Here is a 19030-nt window from a genome sequence, read left to right on the forward strand (position 1 = left end):
CTGCAATACCCGAGTTTCATGGTAGAGAAAAACAGATTGTAAGTTAAATTTGACTATAAGATTCTAGAACCCTGTTTTTAAACATCTTTTTAAACTTAAAAATACTCCTGCTGTTTTTTATTTCATCCGGTATATTGTTCCAGAGTTTCACTCCTTTAACTGACAGACACTTTTAAGTGTGGTTCTGTGTCATACTAGCTTCCGCTCAGCGTCTATTGCATATATCTCGCTTCAGCGTATATACACTGAATACATTTCTAAATGTAACTTTACATGCCAGCATTCATCTGGCCACACCCCCATCCGCTTACCTACATAAGCAGGGGTGGGACCACACACTCATCTCCTTCTCAAATTTCATCACAAGCAAGTGCTGCTCACATGCCCACTTGACGTGGAGAAAAATATTTACTCTGAGGAAAGGAAGAACAAGGAGGTACGTTGACATCATATCTTTATTTTCTCTCTCACTATTTTCGAGAAAATACGGCGATATTGTCTTCGTACTGGAGTGTCTGGAAGATGGTGATCATTCTAAAAACCTCCATCGGTTTTCGTATTGGGAGTCACGCCGCTGCATGCCTCACAACTACAGTCCTCCTTGCTGCGGCTGGACGGGGTGAAACCCTCAGACGGTGCAGCTGGACTGTAGTGACGCACCGACTGTTGTGAGAAGCGGTGGGTTCCAGGTTGGTGAGTAATGTTGCTTGCGAGCTCCGCTTGTCTGTTAGTGCTATGGGGGCTGGCTGACAATGTTTACGAAAACCGGCCCCAGATTAGGGTCCTTCTGTTCAGCCTCTTAGGCGACGGCGGAGGAACTTGGTCTGAAGCCCATTATAGTTAACTAGTGGGTCACGACCAGTAACACTGGTGATCCCTGTGTTTTCTGGACAAGTGGATGTTTCTCTGTCACCGTGTGGCCCCGTCTTTCATATACACATGAGAGTATACCCTCACGAGGAAATATGGGCATGGAAGATCCGTGTTCAAGTCAGCTACAGCCCAGATGGGAATTGTGCTGGCCCCGTCGGATGTTGGTAAAATCACTGTTATAAAACTGTGTTAACGTCTCGTTTCTCTTCTCTCTTAAACAGAGGAGGGTTTCAGAAGGGCGGCATGTCTAAGTGTGGCTTGTTATATCATTGTGTACAGGTTCAGGTGATAGCTGATTAGCTTGCGTGCTAGTTGTGGCCTACTGTTAGCCAGTCAGCTGTTAGCTGCGGCGTTAGCCTGTTGTGTCACTAGGCTAGGAAACGTTAGCTTGCGTGCTAGTTGTGGCCTACCTAGGCTAGGCTAGAAAACGTTAGCTTGCTGCTATCGGCCGAGGCGGCCGTTAGCTTAGTGCTACACTGTTGAACGTGCTGTGACTATAACACGTTTTAAACACTCTTGACTACGACGTCATCTTTGACAGAGGATGTTCGTCGAACCTGCCCTGAGCCAGACCGGCGAGGACAGCGTCAACAAGGAGCACCGTAGCGGCGGGTTGGAGCAGCGAGCTGCCCGTGTCGTCAAACACAGGAGGCTGTGTTTACTTCGGTGCCATGTTAGAGACTGCAATTCGCTTGATCTGCGCTCCGGGTAGGCAAGGTCCTGACCAGACCTTGAACACTTCTTCTTGCTTTCCCTTCTAAATGTTTTGTAAATAACGATGTTTTCCAAAACGTGTGTTGCTGCACTACATTTAGGATACGACGCGAGTTATGTGTGAATTGTCTTGTCACTGGTATTAGCTTCTCCATGCAAATCGGGTTGTTTATTACAGATGTGAAAATGATCTGGTTTGTTGTGTTGAGAAACATCATGTGTGTTCTTGTACCGTGCACTCTCAACTAAGGGGGTTAAACTAACCTATAAAGCTATGCTTAGTGACATATGAGTAAAGAATGATTCTTCTCTCAGCCTGTAATGACAATGAACAGTGTGTTCACATATTAACAGGTTTACCTGTTTAACTGGCCGTATTAAGGGTAAAGTAGGAGGGTTGTGTTTCCCCCCGGTTCCCTGGGACTTCTTCATCCTCCTCTCAGACATGTTGTTACACTATTAGGGATGGGTACCTTTCACATTTGAACAGATACCGGTACCGGTACCTGTGAATCGATACCGGTACCCAACGGTACCTTTTTTCGGTACTTTAGTCTCAAGAAATTTAATTTACCTACCTCAGTCGTAAAAAAAGAAAATCCAAACTTCAAATAACTACAATTTCGACAGTTTTCGGCTTGTCATTGCTCCGACTGCTTTGTTGTTGAATCAAGTCAAATCCTAGGTAAGCATATATTGTGCGTGTGAACGTTGACATGAAAAGAAAAGTAAAAAAAAAAAAAAAAGTTAAAAAAGAAAATTAATACAAATATTTTTTTTTTACTTTCTTTTTTATTTTTTTTTGGGTTTCTCACTTGATTCGATACTCGGTAGTACCGATGTGTTTCGGTTCAGTACCTCAAAAGTACCGAATTCGGTACCCATCCCTATACACTATATTGTGTAACTGTGTGGTAGGGATACGATGTAACCCTTAGTTGTTGGGGTTGTGCTAACCGCTTGAGAAACTTTATTTTCCTAAAGAAAAGATTGTTTGGTCGCTTTTTCGTGTGTGCTTAGCAAGGCCTGTGGCCGATACTAATCGAGAATTGTGTATTCTCTCATTATGAAAAACGGCGTTCCTCTGTAGAGTGTTTTTTGCCATTTTTTGTAGGTGATAATGGGTTGTGTGTGTCGTGTGACCTACAACTGGGTTGGGCTGGCCACAGAAGCACATGCGTAAGTCTGATACCGGGGCTCTTGAGAGGGCCCTCTCTATTCTGTGTTTTTTCCTTAGTAAAAATCAGATAGCAGGTTGGCACATGCGCTGTGTGAAGCTGTTAGACGCTTCATGGAGCCGACTATGAGTGCGTCATACTCTTTTTTGTCATTACATCGCATCATGGGTGTGGGGTCGTAAAGGGGTGAACTGGTAACCTTTTCTCCCCCTTTTTTCTGTTGGTCAGGGGTAAACCCGCCTGTCCTTCAAGGTTCCTGTCACGTTGCGGTTCGGCACGTTACAGGGTGAGGGGGGGAGGGAGTTTCCTGGTCCCACGCCCTGGAATATTGGGCGTGTGCACCGCAGAAATTCCCCCGCCATAGAGAAAGTCACTGTGCGCGTCTCTGTTGGTAGGACTTCCGTTTGCTGTTCAGGTCCATGTGATGGATCTGTTTCAGGGGGTGGTCAGGGCTCCTCCTCACGAAACTCCTATTCGGGCCTTCTGTGAGTTGGGACTTTCCTTCCATGTGAGGGAGCCTCCTCAGAGTACAGAGCCTCCTCCTCAGATTGTCAAGGTGAGTGGAACCTCAAGAAGGAGTCCTACTCTATTGTGTGTGTATTCGATTCAATTCGATTATTGAGTGTGTATGGGTTCAGTGCCTCCTCCCCAGAGAGCCCTAAAACCAAACCTTTACATGGCTCAAGGTGCAATATATTCTTTTCAATCTGTACAGCTCGCGTGGGAAGTCTCTCTGGGGATTTCCGTTTCCTTCCTATGGGAGGGTGGTGGGATGTAAAAATGTGAAAATGTTTTACCCCCGGCTGTGTAGACTGGGATACATACTGTTGGTGCTTCCTTCTTTTCTTTTAAAAAGAGTTGGAGTTAGGAAGTATCACACCCCTCTTGTCGTTCCCCTGGGCGCCTTGGGGAATCAATGACGGGTCTAAATAGCCTGTTCATTGATGTGGTTGTGTCCCGACGCACGCATGGTGCTAGCTCGGGGTGTTCTGTAATCAGGCGACTGACTGGCACGCCTTGGTTGCTTGAGGTTAAAACGGCGTTTTTATAAAGCAACTGGGATGGAGGTTTTTCCTCTTCCGACGACCTGTTTTGGTTGTCGACGGATTCTCGTTCATATCTGGGGGATGATGACGGAATGGATCTGAACATATGTAGAGGGGTTCGCCCCGAACGTCTGGGTGGCGCCTTCTTTTCATGTTTAAGATCAACACGCATATCTGCCCCTTCTCCTGGAGTAGGCATGTCGGCGTGGTTAGGGCACGGGACTGGTTCTGGTCACGCTGGTCGGGATCAGTTAAACCCGTTGTCCGCCGGGGATGCAGATCTGCTGTTCAGGTACCCTGAGGGACTTGGGCTTTTTTCAGGGGGAAAAATGCCAGGTTGGTCCGGGTGTCACAGGGTTAAGCGCTATGGAGGCCCTGGTTGGGTACATTTTGTACTCTGCACTGTCGTAATGGCTTACGGCCATGCCAACCTGTACACGCTCGATCTCGTCAGATCTCGGCCGCTACACAGGTTGGTCCTGGTTAGTACTTGGTTGGGAGACCGCCTGGGAATACCAAGTACGGTGTGCTTGGGGCTGGTTCTCCATTCTTTTCGCTGCTCTCTCACGCATGGCGAAGAGGGGCCTGTAGGGGTGGTCTTTGAGCTCCTCTGGTGACCCTGTGCTTCCCGTATCGCCGGGCCCGGTCCGAAGTAATGTTTCGTCGACCCGTAGGCCTGGGTTAACCCTTTTTTGAAAACTGAAACACTTGTACTGCGGTATAGCCGGTGTATACCCGCAGGTGTGTTTGAGTTTTTTCTTGAGGGGTTATAGGAACAACCACCGCATTGGGTAACACCAAGGTGGTTGATTCCCTGGTGTGTTGGAGCAGTGTCAACTCCCGGGTTACCCGGTTGAGGGTGCCCCTGCACGTTCATGACGTCTGCCAATCGTGTCAGCCTTCTCTGCCTCAACCCCTCTGGGTGGTTTTTTTTTTTTTTAAATGGAGGCTTGGTCATGCAACAACGTCAGCATATGCCCCCTCCGCCGGGGCGGCTGTGTTCAGCTGTCCCCTCTGGCGCCTGTCTCGTCCGCAGTCTCCAGGCTCGGGTTAACAGCCTGTTGCCTGGTTTTTCCCCGGTGCGCTGCCTGCTTCCGTTGGTTAACCTTTTTTGTGTGCTTACGGCCATGTTCTGCAGGGTCAGTGTGCCAGGCGGTGGACTATTGGGAGGACAGGGCCCGCTCGGCTGAGGGGCCTTTGTCCGAATACGCTGGCGATGTGGGGGGCGGGGTCACTAAGTGCCCACCTGGTGGGGTCTTGATGCTGGCATCATGGACTTCTCCGGGCCCCCGTTCCAGGGGGTCCAGTCCCTTTGGTGGGTCTGGGCCTTCCTTCGCACTCCGCTGCTACGGCCTTGCCACGGGGTTGGGTTTGCCCTTGACCCCGTGATTCTGGGGGCAGTAACGAGGTTGTTCCCTCCGTTCGTTCCCGGGTGGCATGCGGGTTGTGCGTGTGTGTAGTCGTGGGGTCAGGCCCACCCTGTGCGTTGAGTTGCTTGAGTGCCTCTTCGCACGGTCGGGTCCGTCGCCCTCCTGGGGACCTCCAATAGGAGGGGTGCCCTCCATTAGGGGGAGTCCGGGGAGGCTCGGCCCTCCCTGTTCTGATGGTTGTGGGGGGCCTCAGCGGGGTTCATTTGTCGAGCTTCTAGCTCCCGCTCAGCTCCTGTTATGCAATAGACGCTGAGCGGAAGCTAGTATGACACAGAACGTTAGGTTATGTATATAACCAAGTTCTGTTAATACTAGTGACGCTCAGCATCTAGAGGCCGCTGCGGCCCTTGATTTTTCATTGTGGTGAAATTTGTTGGGAAGGAGATGAGTGTGTGGTCCCACCCCTGCTTATGTAGGTAAGCGGATGGGGGTGTGGCCAGATGAATGCTGGCATGTAAAGGTACATTTTGAAATGTATTCAGTGTATATACGCTGAAGCAAGATATATGCAATAGACGCTGAGCGTCACTAGTATTAACAGAACTTGGTTATATACATAACCTAACGTTCGAGCTCTAGGCTGTTTCAAATTGAGTGTTCTTCTTAAATTATACGTCACCTCTCGTTCTTTAAACAAAATTTGTAAGTTACATGGCAGTTTATAACTTCTTGCTTTAAAAACTATCTCTGCTGTTTTAAGGTCAACTAAATCAAGGAACTTTAATGCCCTTAGTTAAAAGAAAACAGTGTGTTTGTAGGATGGAGATAACTAACATTGTTCACAACCCTTATTGCCTTTTTCTGTAAGATGATAATAGGATTCAGATTAGTTTTGTATGTGTTTCCCCAAGTTTCTATACAGTAAGTTAGATATGGTAATAAAAGAGTACAATAAATTGTGTGTCTAGTTTTTCTTAAGATACCTAAGCTACGCGCTGTTTTTTTCTTTACATAGTTAATATGAGTTTTCCAGCTGAGGTTTTGGTCTATCACGACACCCAAAAAAGTATATTCATTTACTCTTTCAAGATGAACATTATCTATGCATATCTCTACTTGAGTATCCGGATGTATTTTTTTTATTACCAAACAAAATACATTTAGACTTACTTATATTTAAGGAGAGTTTGTTAGTATCAAGCCAACATTTCAGCTCCCCCAGTTCACCTGTAATATTTGTTAGCAACTGTTGAAGGTCTGCACCTGAACAAAAGGTTACCGTTTTATAATTTACATTACATTGAAAAGATAAACATATTTTTTTAAAGCTGGATTTTCTAATACAGAAGAGGTATTATTTTGAACATTAATTCATATTTTTTTTGTTGTTTATTTTGTCCAGTAAGACTTGAAAATAGCTATTATTTTGTTATAGGTTGATTTTTAAGTTATTTTCTTGACATTTGTCAGAGAGATTACTTTAGGCATAATAAAGCATGTTGACTAACTTTGGGTATAGAGAGATATTATTTTGTTATGTAAAATAATATAAATAATAATTTTCTATACATACAGAGGAGGCATACTGTAAATATATACAGCCGCGACGCTGCAGCTGGACCCTACAGGTGAAGGCAACGACGGCTCAATACCGCCGCCTGGTGGATGGTCGGGCGAGTTACACTCACCAACAGGATATGGGGGCTGTGCGTCGATTAAATTCATCCGGCCGTCACATCTCGTTACGGGACTCCCGACAGACACAATGTACATAATGGATCGCTTTCTAAACTTAATAATAAATATGATTTTGGTGTTTATTGCGACATACAAACCGGAAATGGACCTAGGCGATCGGCGTCGTATACCTGGGATCTTTCACCGCCAGTCTCATTGGCGCATGGTAAGAGGATACCAACGTTATTTTTAACCCAATTGTGAGTTTCCTTGTTTGCAAACCATCTGATCAATATATCCACCCATACTACATAAAGCATTTACTGATGATCTGGGAATTATAAACGATCCCCCCCCCCCCTTTCCTCCACGCATGATGAAGCATAACGTATACCAATCATATACAATTACATTTTTTAATATAGCGTGTATAGGGGGGAAACGGCAATCGATAATCTATATATGCATTTAGGCCTATAACTCACGTTCTAGGAATTACTGCAGAAAACGATAAAAACACTTATATTCTAGAAGGTATTTTTGTATGAATGTATGAATGAAAAAGTATAACGTTCCCACATCCTGAACGATAGATAATCGATGTTGAATGGGCCATAGTAATGTCAATATAGCAATAAAACATTTTAAAGTTATAGCCCTGCAAAGAAGGTGAGCCACTCCATAGACTTATAGCGCTGGCAGAGAGGGGCATTAGATGGGTACAATGCCTGGCGGGCAATGTGTTAAGGAGCTCACGATTCCTCAGAAAATCCCAAAATGTTGCGCAATTCAGAAATAGATCGAAATTGAGATATTGGCAATTTTGAGTGCTCTGAAATGTTCTCTGCATTTGGTACCGGGCCGCAAAGAAAGAATAAAGTTGTTTAAAGGAAATGTATTTTATTTTCATTCGTCTTCCGGGTATTTTACTTTGAAAAATTGCCACTTCCATCCACGCCTCCCTCTTTTTCGTAAAATAAGTATCCTGCCATAATGCTCCCCTTCGCGTAATTCACTCACAGCTCGGGCTGCGTTTGCGTTTGTGGTAGAGTCATGATCATAATCTAACTAACTTTCACGCACCTACCCCCTACCAGTGAATGCCTCTCGCCAGGAAAATGCGTTAGGTGGGGGAGGGTTAGGTGGCAAAGGCCAGTGGGTATTTGTAGTTCTGCATGCATCTTAACACTTTGGATGCCACCAACGCTATAAGTCGTTAGTTCATGCCGCCAGTTGAGTGCCCGCCAACGACATATCGTTTGTTTGCCGTATTTTTATTTATTGGCGATTTGAATTCATATTTCATCAATCGAGCCTCGGGTTAGTGCTGCAGAGTCTCTCTGAGCTCAATTGGGAAGATACCGCCCCCTATCGTCTCTCCCTGTGTAACTGCACCCCATTACATTACACTGCTTCACAAACAGTTTTTTCCCCACAGCAGTCCGAACACTGAACACCCTGGCCCGCCCCCCTTTGCACAGACGGGCAAGCATCTGTCACTGACTGACACTGTTACCGTGACTGTCCTATATGTATTTATGTATATATGTATTTATTGTGGGATTGGGAGGTGGGCGTTTTTTACGTTTTTGATGTCTGTTTCATGTTTGATGTAACCAGCGCTTAACAATCTGTACCGAAAACAATTACCACCAACCATTGTTGTGTGGCATTAAAGTATCTTGTATCTTGTCTTGTCAGTTTCCTCATTTAATTTTTCCCTCAAGGCATCTGAAGGATCGATTGTGCTCACCGGCCCGGAAAACGCGTGGATTATGTATTTACAGGACTCAACACTGTAATCAATAAGCGTGATCGATATTTGGAATGACGATCAGGAATTGGAATAATCTTTTTGGATAACATCTGATCTCAGGTAAGGAATCTATTTGACCAGTCTTAGGATAATCAGACCTGTTTTCACGGAGATATAAGCTTTCTCCCTATGCGTGTGTGTGTGTGGCTGTGATCGCTGATGAGGAAATGAGAGAATATATTTTTCAGCCCGCCTCTATAGCATGCATAAGTACACATATACTATCGATAATCTAGCGTTTATTTGAAAACGATTCATAAATAGGCCGAAAAATGTCAACGTTTTTGTGTATCCAGAATATTCCAGTAAATGCATTTTATCACGGAATCTTTATATTTTCCTTGAAAACGAGGGCTTTTCAAAATGCTATAAAACGAAAATGAACAGATAAAAAAACAATCAGTTTCGACAATGTTGACTGCAAACAAGTCATTGATATACCGTTGCAGATTAGACATAATTTAAGAGAGAGAATATGCGTTCACAACGCTATCATTGAAGTCGGTGGTGGCATTTAACAGGGTTTTACCATGTTCACCAGTGGTAATCAAAGTGTTAAGAGAACAGCCAACAGCCCCTTTGATGATCTGTAGCTAAAAATGGGCTATTGTGTTATCATCTTTGTTAATAAGACATAGATTGAAAAGTATCCGCCTGATTTGTACAAGTGGTGGCTTATTTTGAAGGCAAGAACGTGTACTTTCATATAATGTAAAAAAAATTAAGCTTGCTTAACAAGACCCTATATATCTGTGCCTGGTAGGGATGGGTACCTTTCACATTTGAACCGATACCGGTACCGGTACCGGTACCTGTGAATCGATACCGGTACCCAACGGTACCTTTTTTCGGTACTTTAAAAAAAATAAAAAATAAAATAAAAAGAAATATTTTTTATTAAATTTTTTTTTTTTTTTTTTTTTACTTTTTTCTTTTCATGTCAACGTTCACACGCACAATATATGCTTACCTAGGATTTGACTTGATTCAACAACAAAGCAGTCGGAGCAATGACAAGCCGAAAACTGTCGAAATTTTATTTACTTACCTCAGTCGTAAAAAAAAATCCAAACTTCAAATAACTACAATTTCGACAGTTTTCGGCTTGTCATTGCTCCGACTGCTTTGTTGTTGAATCAAGTCAAATCCTAGGCAAGCATATATTGTGCGTGTGAACGTTGACATGAAAAGAAAAAGGTAAAAAAAAAAAAAAAAAAAAAATTAATAAAAAATATTTTTTTTTATTTTTTTTTTATTTTTTTTTCGGTTTCTCACTTGATTCGATACTCGGTAGTACCGACGTGTTTCGGTTCGGTACCTCAAAAGTACCGAATTCGGTACCCATCCCTAGTGCCTGGTCATATATTTTAGATGAAGAAATACCACATGATGGAGCAGTGTTTCCCACTGGATTTCCCGAGACTATGGGGGGTGAGCCTCCGACCCTCTAGGGGGGTCCGGGGGCATGCCCCCCCAGAACATTTTAAAGTTAAATGCATCAATCTGGTGCACTTTGAGAGCAAAATAAAGAGGCTAGATCTATGATGAACTTTGTGCTCAAAACACAAAATCGACTAGACTAGTGCTTCCCAATCCTCTCCTCGAAGCACCCCAGCCATTCAATGTATTTGTTAAATTCCACCACCAGCACACCTGATTCACTAGCCCTTTATTAGTTGAATCAAGGTGTGCTGGTGGTGGAATTTAACAAATACATGGAACGGCTGGGGTGTCTCGAGGAGAGGTTTGGGAACCACTGGACTAGAGCAGACATTTGAGCCATCAAAGAAATGAAGCAAAGGTGGTTCCTGTGTTGAACTGGTTTATTTTTTAGAAAATAAAAAAATATAGTGGATTACTATTAATTATATTTTTTTATATGCAACTGTGGCGGGACTAATTAGCCGCCACAGTCTAGGTAATTAATGGGAAACCCTGATGGAGATTAGAGCTGGACTGAATGGGGCTTATATTAGCCTACTATGGGTATCAGCTAGGGGTGTAACGGTACACAAAATCCACGGTTCGGTACGTACCTCGGTTTTGAGGTCACGGTTCGGTATGATTTTCGGTACAGTGGGTTTCACATTCGGGTGATGCCGTTTCAAATGCGTGATAAAGTTCGCAATAAAGTTGAACAATGCCGGCACCAGCGTTTCCGTTAGCCGGTAATTACCGGTATTTGACCGGCAAAATATGTTGAAGTCCGAATATTTAAATCTCTCCGGTCATAATGTCCGGTGAAAATAATTCCTCTAAGCACAATTTTATTATTTGAATTGTATTAAAATAGGCTAAAATTAAATAGCCTATGCGATGAACGAAACAATCATTACATTTGTTTCATTGTTGCTTCACTCTGATAAAGCGCGGATGGCGCCGCTCAGATGTGAATCTTTTTTTTTCTTTCTTTTTTTGAGCCTGTCTGGCCAGCCACCATAACGACAAACAGGTATACGAGCGAGAGAGAGAGATGGCCAAACAAGCTAAACTTAACAAATATTTCATGAAACCAAGCACAAGCAGGTCTAATAATAATGACATTGACAACGAAGATGAGTCTTCTGAAGTCAGAGACCGCCGATGCTCCCGCGGAAAATAAACAGAAAAGTCGAGCGTTCAGGCGGCGGCCCGAGTGGAAAGTTAAATTCTCCTGGCTGAGGTACGACATTATAGTCTAGTAGTCTAGCCTCTATGATGTACGAGAGATAACATTGATTGAACGTACACAAAGTACACTTTATTGATTGAACCACAAAGAGCATCCCCAGTCTGCTGCTACCGTTGCGAGCCTCGCAGACGTCCGTCCACCTGTTCCAATGGGGATATATCAAAGTCGAACCAACCAGACGACCCGCTGTTCTCGCACAACGAGAGACGGGGTGAGTGAGTGTTGACATTTTTTAATCATATGCAACTGTTGGTTGACTGCCGTGTCACATAGTAATGCATATTATTGATTATAACTAAATGTAATGAAATCAACAAATGCATTACGAGCATGTGGCTCGTCCTCTCTGCATGTGGCGACGAGCTAGCAAACGAGGCAATGTGATGATCAACTACAGTTTGCTGTGTGTGAAGTTGAACATTATGATATGTGTGACGTGTCTGATACAACGAGGTGAAGCGATGTCGACTCGAGATTAATTTGGGGGTGCGTGTGACAGCTGCTGCAGCGGGAGCCTGCGGGGCGGGAGCTTGATGCTGGATTAGTGTATCGCACTAACTTGGGAGGCGATAGATAGTAATTTGATTCTGCAAATCAATTTCTCATTCTTCGCTTGATGTAATTAATACAAATGTCCAATATAACGGAATTCGTTAGCTCATAAAAATGTGATTATAACAGACTGCTGTTTAAAACTCTGACCGGAATTTCTCGAATATGTCCGGAGATAGAAATCTTGCAGGAATATGTTCTAACGGAAACGCTGGCCGGCACGTAGCCCCTTTCGTGACTGTAATGCAAGGCACTTTATCACGCATTTGAAACGGCATCACCCGAATGTGAATATCACTGTTACACGGAAGAAACAGATCCTAGTGCAAACCCAGCTCCCCGTGGCATTCAAGCAGCATCTCGCTATTAATTCAGACCGGGCCAAAGCAATAACAAACGCCATAGGTGTTTTTATAGCAGCAGATCTGCGACCATACTCCGTTGTCGAGAACACAGGGTTTAAGCACATGTTAAAAGTAATAGAGCCCCGCTACCTAGTTCCCTCTCGTCCGTATTTCAGCCAGCAAGTCATACCAGCTGCGTGGGATGAACAAACAACATCCGGTTAGTTGTGCACGTTATATTAGGGCCAGGGGGATTTAAGTTCCGCAAAAAAGGTTCTGTACCATTGCAATCGTTCGGTGCACAGCGTGTACTGTACCGGAGGACCACATTGAGGCGGTACAGTACGTATTCGCGCACCGTTACACCCCTAGTATCAGCGTATATGTTGTTGCAGGGTTCGACAGTGCAATCGTGAAAAATTGTTTGCGAGCACATGTGCGAGTAAAGATTACATCCTACAATCTGATAGTTCAATGATTACTTTTAAATATTAAATATCTCACTTCATTAGCTGAAATATTTGTTTATTATTAAGTCTGCTATAAGCCATTCTCCCTCTCTCTCGTGTGTGTGTGTGTGTGTGTGTGTGTGTGTGTGTGTGTGTGTGTGTGTGTCATTTGCTATAGGCTACTCTTTTGACATGGATTAGGCTAGTAATTAGCTTGAACAATCCTGAATCCTGATCCTATTTTATTAAAAAAAAATATATTGATTTACATGTGTATATTATACTGTATAATGTTTTTGATTTTTGATTTGAAGTCTTTATTTCGAACATGCAATGAATACAACAAACAATAACAAAAAGCAAAACAACTCAATCTGCATGTTCGAAAAGGAGTAGGAAGAAGTATACACTTATTTAATCCTACCCCTTTTCCACTACTCAAATGAGTGTACTATTTTAAACATAAAAAAGAATATATAATATAATATATTCATATATAATCGTATCTCCTGTGCTGGCACAAGCACTAGCGTGGATGTGGAGGGAGATCTGGCTATGTGAGACACTTGACAGTAACAATATACTGAGAGGTACCCAAACAAACAATAATCCTAGATGCAAGTTCACAGAGCACCCTACCACCTCCAGTTCATCCCCAGATGCCCCTATGCTTGATTATGGTGACATAGTCTACAGATCTGCATGTAAGACCTCACTCCACAAACTTGATGTCCTCTACCACTCTGCTATCCGGTTTGCCACCAGTGCCCCTTTCAACACTCACCACTGCACCCTTTACTCCTCTGTCAACTGGCCATCCCTGCACACCCATCGCAATATGCACTGGTTCATGCTCATTTACAAAACCCACCTTGGGTTGCCCCCCCCCCCCCCCCTTACCTATGTCACCCAGGGAACAAAATTAACTTTTTGACTTACCAGCCATTTGGCTGGTAGATTTTAAAAACTACCAGCCAGGCAGATTTTTTACCAGCCAAAAATTAAAAATAGCTTTTTAGTATATCGCCATGTGTTATTACTATATAATACTCTCATATGCTATTTTCAATTAATATCATAAACAACATAAGGAATATTAGCATAATTTTTTGTGGACTTAAGGAATGAGTCAGCGTTAATAGTTTTAAATGCAAATAATTTATTGAAACATAGAAGTGGGGTCGGGGACACACACACTGTTTCAACTCACCACCCCTGCATCATATTGTAGTCTAGTCTGTCTTCAAACTTCCACTCCTCTCGAAACCTTTTTATATTTGAATATCAACATTATCTGTGCATCCTCAGTAATCCTCAGTTTACTACAATATACTCCTCTCCTGAGTCCTGACTAGTGACTTCATCGTCTTACCAAATGCACGCACACACACAGAGAAAGGGAGAGTGCCCCCCCCCCCCCCCCCATTTCCCTTTCCCCAGTCCACACTGTCTGCTGTTCTCTATGGCTCTGCCGCTGATCAGGATTAGCTTGTTAGCTTACGCTAACATAACGTTCATTTCGGGCGATGTGGGCATAAAGGAATGGCGACGATGCAATGCATGTTAGATGCATTTGACCCGTTGTGAGAAGAAGAAAAAACCACAGACTTATTTCGGCTCGCAAAATAGGCGCACTGCTGTGTAGCTCTGCTCTCAGGGAACAAACTTAACTTTTTGACTTACCAGCCATTTGGCTGGTAGATTTGAAAAACTACCAGCCAGGCAGATTTTTTACCAGCCATTGGCGGTTGGCTGGTACTTATTTTGTTCCCTGATGTCACCTGTTGCAAATTACATCTGCCACTTACAACACTTGTTCTGCTCAACACATTCTCCTAAAGGTTCAGAAAACATACACTGCACTCTGTCAAACGTCATTCAGGGCTGCTGCTGGCAGGGACTGGAACAATCTACAAAAATCTCTCAAACTGTCACCTTTCAACATTCAAGCACTCTCTGATGAACATTCTCACCGATTCCTGCAATTGTTTCTCAACCCAGTAACATCCCCAACCCCTCGTCTGTCATGGTGCCCCTCTCACTGCTATATTGCTTGTTGTAATAACATATTGTATGCCGGAAATGTTTCATCCTGAATTCCTTTTCAGCACCTTTAGGAATCGATTTAATTCTAATAAAATGTTGTTCTACATCTATTCCCCCCCCTGGCCCTAAAGTAAGATGTTGCTCTACTCCTCTGTACCTGCCAAGGCCAGCTGGAGTCCACTGATGTCTATGGACTGGGGCATGTTGCCCACATCCATGCAGGACACTTGTCTGGGGGTCTTCTTGAAGAGGTCCCTGGGCGGAGCCAGCATCAGCTGAGAGAGGAAGAACTTCTCCGGCTGAGTGATGGGAGGCAGGAACCCTGGAGGAACATGGGACAAGACCAGTATTTAAAGATCCAGACCAGTCTTTAAAGATCAAGGCCAGACTAGTGTAAAGACCAGACCAGTCTGTAAAGAACCAGACCAGTCTTTAAAGAACCAGACCAGTCTTTACAGACCAGTCTTTAAAGAACCAGACCAGTCTTTAAAGATCCAGACCAGTCTTTAAAGAACCAGACCAGTCTTTAAAGATCCAGACCAGTCTGTAAAGAACCAGACCAGTCTTTAAAGATCAAGGCCAGTCTGTAAAGATCCAGACCAGTCTTTAAAGATCCAGACCAGTCTGTAAAGAACCAGACCAGTCTGTAAAGAACCAGACCAGTCTTTAAAGAAACAGACCAGTCTTTAAAGATCCAGACCAGTCTTTAAAGATCAAGGCCAGTCTGTAAAGAACCAGACCAGTCTTTAAAGAACCAGACCAGTCTTTAAAGATCAAGGCCAGTCTGTAAAGAACCAGACCAGTCTTTAAAGAACCAGACCAGTCTTTAAAGAACCAGACCAGTCTTTAAAGATCAAGGCCAGTCTGTAAAGAACCAGACCAGTCTGTAAAGAACCAGACCAGTCTTTAAAGAACCAGACCAGTCTTTAAAGAACCAGACCAGTCTTTAAAGATCCAGACCAGTCTTTAAAGATCAAGGCCAGTCTGTAAAGAACCAGACCAGTCTGTAAAGAACCAGACCAGTCTTTAAAGATCCAGACCAGTCTTTAAAGATCAAGGCCAGACTGTAATGAACCAGACCAGTCTGTAATGAACCAGACCAGTCTTTAAAGATCCAGACCAGTCTTTAAAGAACCAGACCAGTCTTTAAAGATCCAGACCAGTCTTTAAAGATCAAGGCCAGTCTGTAAAGAACCAGACCAGTCTGTAAAGAACCAGACCAGTCTTTAAAGAACCAGACCAGTCTTTAAAGATCCAGACCAGTCTTTAAAGATCAAGGCCAGTCTGTAATGAACCAGACCAGTCTGTAAAGAACCAGACCAGTGTGTAAAGAACCAGACCAGTCTTTAAAGAACCAGACCAGTCTTTAAAGAACCAGACCAGTCTTTAAAGATCCAGACCAGTCTTTAAAGATCAAGGCCAGTCTGTAAAGATCAAGGCCAGTCTGTAAAGAACCAGACCAGTCTGTAAAGAACCAGACCAGTCTTTAAAGAACCAGACCAGTCTTTAAAGATCCAGACCAGTCTTTAAAGATCAAGGCCAGTCTGTAAAGAACCAGACCAGTCTGTAAAGAACCAGACCAGTCTTTAAAGATCCAGACCAGTCTTTAAAGATCAAGGCCAGTCTGTAAAGAACCAGACCAGTCTGTAAAGAACCAGACCAGTCTGTAAAGAACCAGACCAGTCTTTAAAGATCCAGACCAGTCTTTAAAGAACCAGACCAGTCTTTAAAGAACCAGACCAGTGTGTAATGAACCAGACCAGTCTTTAAAGAACCAGACCAGTGTGTAATGAACCAGACCAGTCTTTAAAGAACCAGACCAGTGTGTAATGAACCAGACCAGTCTTTAAAGAACCAGACCAGTCTTTAAAGAACCAGACCAGTCTTTAAAGAACCAGACCAGTGTGTAATGAACCAGACCAGTCTTTAAAGAACCAGACCAGTGTGTAATGAACCAGACCAGTCTTTAAAGAACCAGACCAGTGTGTAATGAACCAGACCAGTCTTTAAAGAACCAGACCAGTGTGTAATGAACCAGACCAGTCTTTAAAGAACCAGACCAGTCTTTAAAGAACCAGACCAGTCTTTAAAGAACCAGACCAGTCTTTAAAGAACAAGACCAGTCTTTAAAGATCAATGCCAGTCTTTAAAGAACCAATCTTTCTCCCAGTGCCATCTATACCATCTTTCTCTGTCATCTTTCTCTCAGTGTCATCTTTACCATCTTTCTCTCAGTGTCATCTATACCATATTTCTCTCAGTGCCATCTTTACCATATTTCTCTCAGTGTCATCTTTACCATATTTCTCTCAGTGTCATCTTTACCATATTTCTCTCAGTGTCATCTTTAACATATTTCTCTGTGTCATCTACCATCTTTCTATCCGTGTCATCTTTAACATATTTCTCAGTGTCATCATTATTATTTCCCAATGCATTGCCTATGGAAGCAGCTCCAGACTTTATACTAGATGATGACACGTTTGAGTTTTAGCACTCTAGTTTTTGGATTAGGGAGAAATAGTTTGTCATCACTAATGTGTTTGTGGACTGTCTTAGACCAGAGAGAAATAATGTGGAAATGCACTCACTCTCTCCGTCACTCGCTCTCTCTCTCTCTCTCACACACACACTTGCTCTGCATTACCAGACAGTATCTTCTCCTGCTCCTCCCCGACAGGCGTGGGGTTAACACTAATATTTGTGAACTGTCTTAGACCAGAGAGAAATAATGTGGACATTCACTCACTCACTCTCTCTCTCTCTCTCTCTCTCTCACTTGCTCTGCATTACCAGACAGTATCTTCTCCTGCTCCTCCCCGACGGGCGTGGGGTTCAGCAGGTGGGCGAACACGGCGGCGAAGGGGTTGGCGGCCAGCGGCTCGGTGCGGTACATCTCCCACAGCAGGTAGAGGGCGGTGAGCCGCTGCGCGGAGCTGGGCAGCAGGTCGGGCTGCTGGAGCAGCATCACCAGCACGGAGCCCACGCGGAAGTGCTCCGCCTTGCCGAAGTAGTGGTGGAAGGCGGTGGACAGACTCTCGAAGGTGCTGGTGCAGGCTTCCTCCGAGATCACCCCCAGGAGGTTGGACAGCTCCTTCGGCGCCAGCGTCATCGTGACTGATGGATTTGATTGAAAACTTTATTAACAGATTGCAGAATGAGTACAGTACAGTACGGCTCAATACACACAATTGTTAAGGGGATGCAGACCAGAGAAAGACATTCGTCTTGTTTACATCAGGGTCCCCCATTTTCAATTAATCGTATATGACATACACGACATACAGATAGACAGTACTGTTACATCTAGACATTTATGACATACCAGATTTGCAAATACAGTACTGTTTGTGATACAAGAGTCTAAAAAAAGAGAGTATATACATTTGATGTAGTTACCTGACGACGCTCCTCTGTGTGATTTTTGTGTATTTTATGGACCAAACGGTGTTTAGCTATAAAGTCATAAAACCAAACTATATACAACAACGGATATCCTACTAATCGTTGACTCAATTCATATTTATTGAACCAGTCTACGGTCTAGAAACAACAAAACTCCCAGAGAGTTCAGTTTAGCAACACGGTAACGTTATAACATGAGCTAAGCTAAGCTAACCTTAGCTAACTAATATTAGGCGAAGTCATAGCATTAGCTGGCGAAATTGGTCGCGTTTTGACCCAACAGAAACGCTGTCGTTCAAACCTGCATTTACATAACACGCTTTACTTGTTCAATAAGTATCATGAATTCGGATGAATTCAAACGGTGAGGTTTTGAAGTATTTTCGCGGCTCTTCTTCACCAAATATCCATCAGAACTTCATTCACAACATTGGCCATGCCATTTAACCCCTAGGTGACCATTTGCGCAGACGGAGGCATTGTGGGACATGTAGTTGTGTGTGTGTGTGTGTGTGTGTAGTGTCTCGAAGACACTCTGACGTCACGAGACCGCCGCCATCTTGGTATTGGGGAAACAAACACATGGAGGATGAATGAATGAATGAATGAATGAATGAAAACTTTATTTAACAGATTGCAGAATGGGTACAATACAGTACGGCTCAATACATACAATTGTTAAGGGGATGCAGACCTGAGAAAGACGTTTGTCTTGTTTCCATCAGGGTCCCCCATTTTCAATTCATATAGACATTTATGACATAGTTTCAAGTTTCTTTAATAGTTGTCATACAGAAGTACAGAAGTACATACACAACATACATGACATTTATGGCATAGGGACATATAGGTATTTGGTACTGATACATTTGTGACATAGGCGGTATTC

At 43.6% G+C, this 19030-nt stretch overlaps 1 protein-coding gene across 2 annotated transcripts in view; it reads right to left on the minus strand.

Annotated features, from left to right (window-relative positions):
- Positions 1-18583, minus strand: part of cnot11 (CCR4-NOT transcription complex, subunit 11) — a 64868-nt gene extending 46285 nt beyond the window's left edge. The window contains exons 1-3 of one of the 2 annotated variants that reach the window (XM_084314909.1): positions 18136-18583; positions 17530-17853; positions 14894-15058 (exon numbers count right to left, since the gene is read on the minus strand). In XM_084314909.1, coding sequence (XP_084171035.1) covers positions 14894-15058; positions 17530-17848 — 484 coding nt within the window. In that variant the 5' untranslated portion in view covers positions 17849-17853; positions 18136-18583. Of the gene's footprint in view, positions 1-14893; positions 15059-17529; positions 17854-18120 lie in introns of both variants that reach the window. The other variant, XM_084314910.1, reaches the window with a different exon arrangement.
- Between the last annotated feature and the right edge of the window lie 447 nt (positions 18584-19030).

The sequence above is a fragment of the Notolepis coatsorum genome (genome assembly GCF_963971535.1).
Source record: "Notolepis coatsorum genome assembly, chromosome: 5".
Lineage (NCBI taxonomy): Eukaryota > Metazoa > Chordata > Actinopteri > Aulopiformes > Paralepididae > Notolepis > Notolepis coatsorum.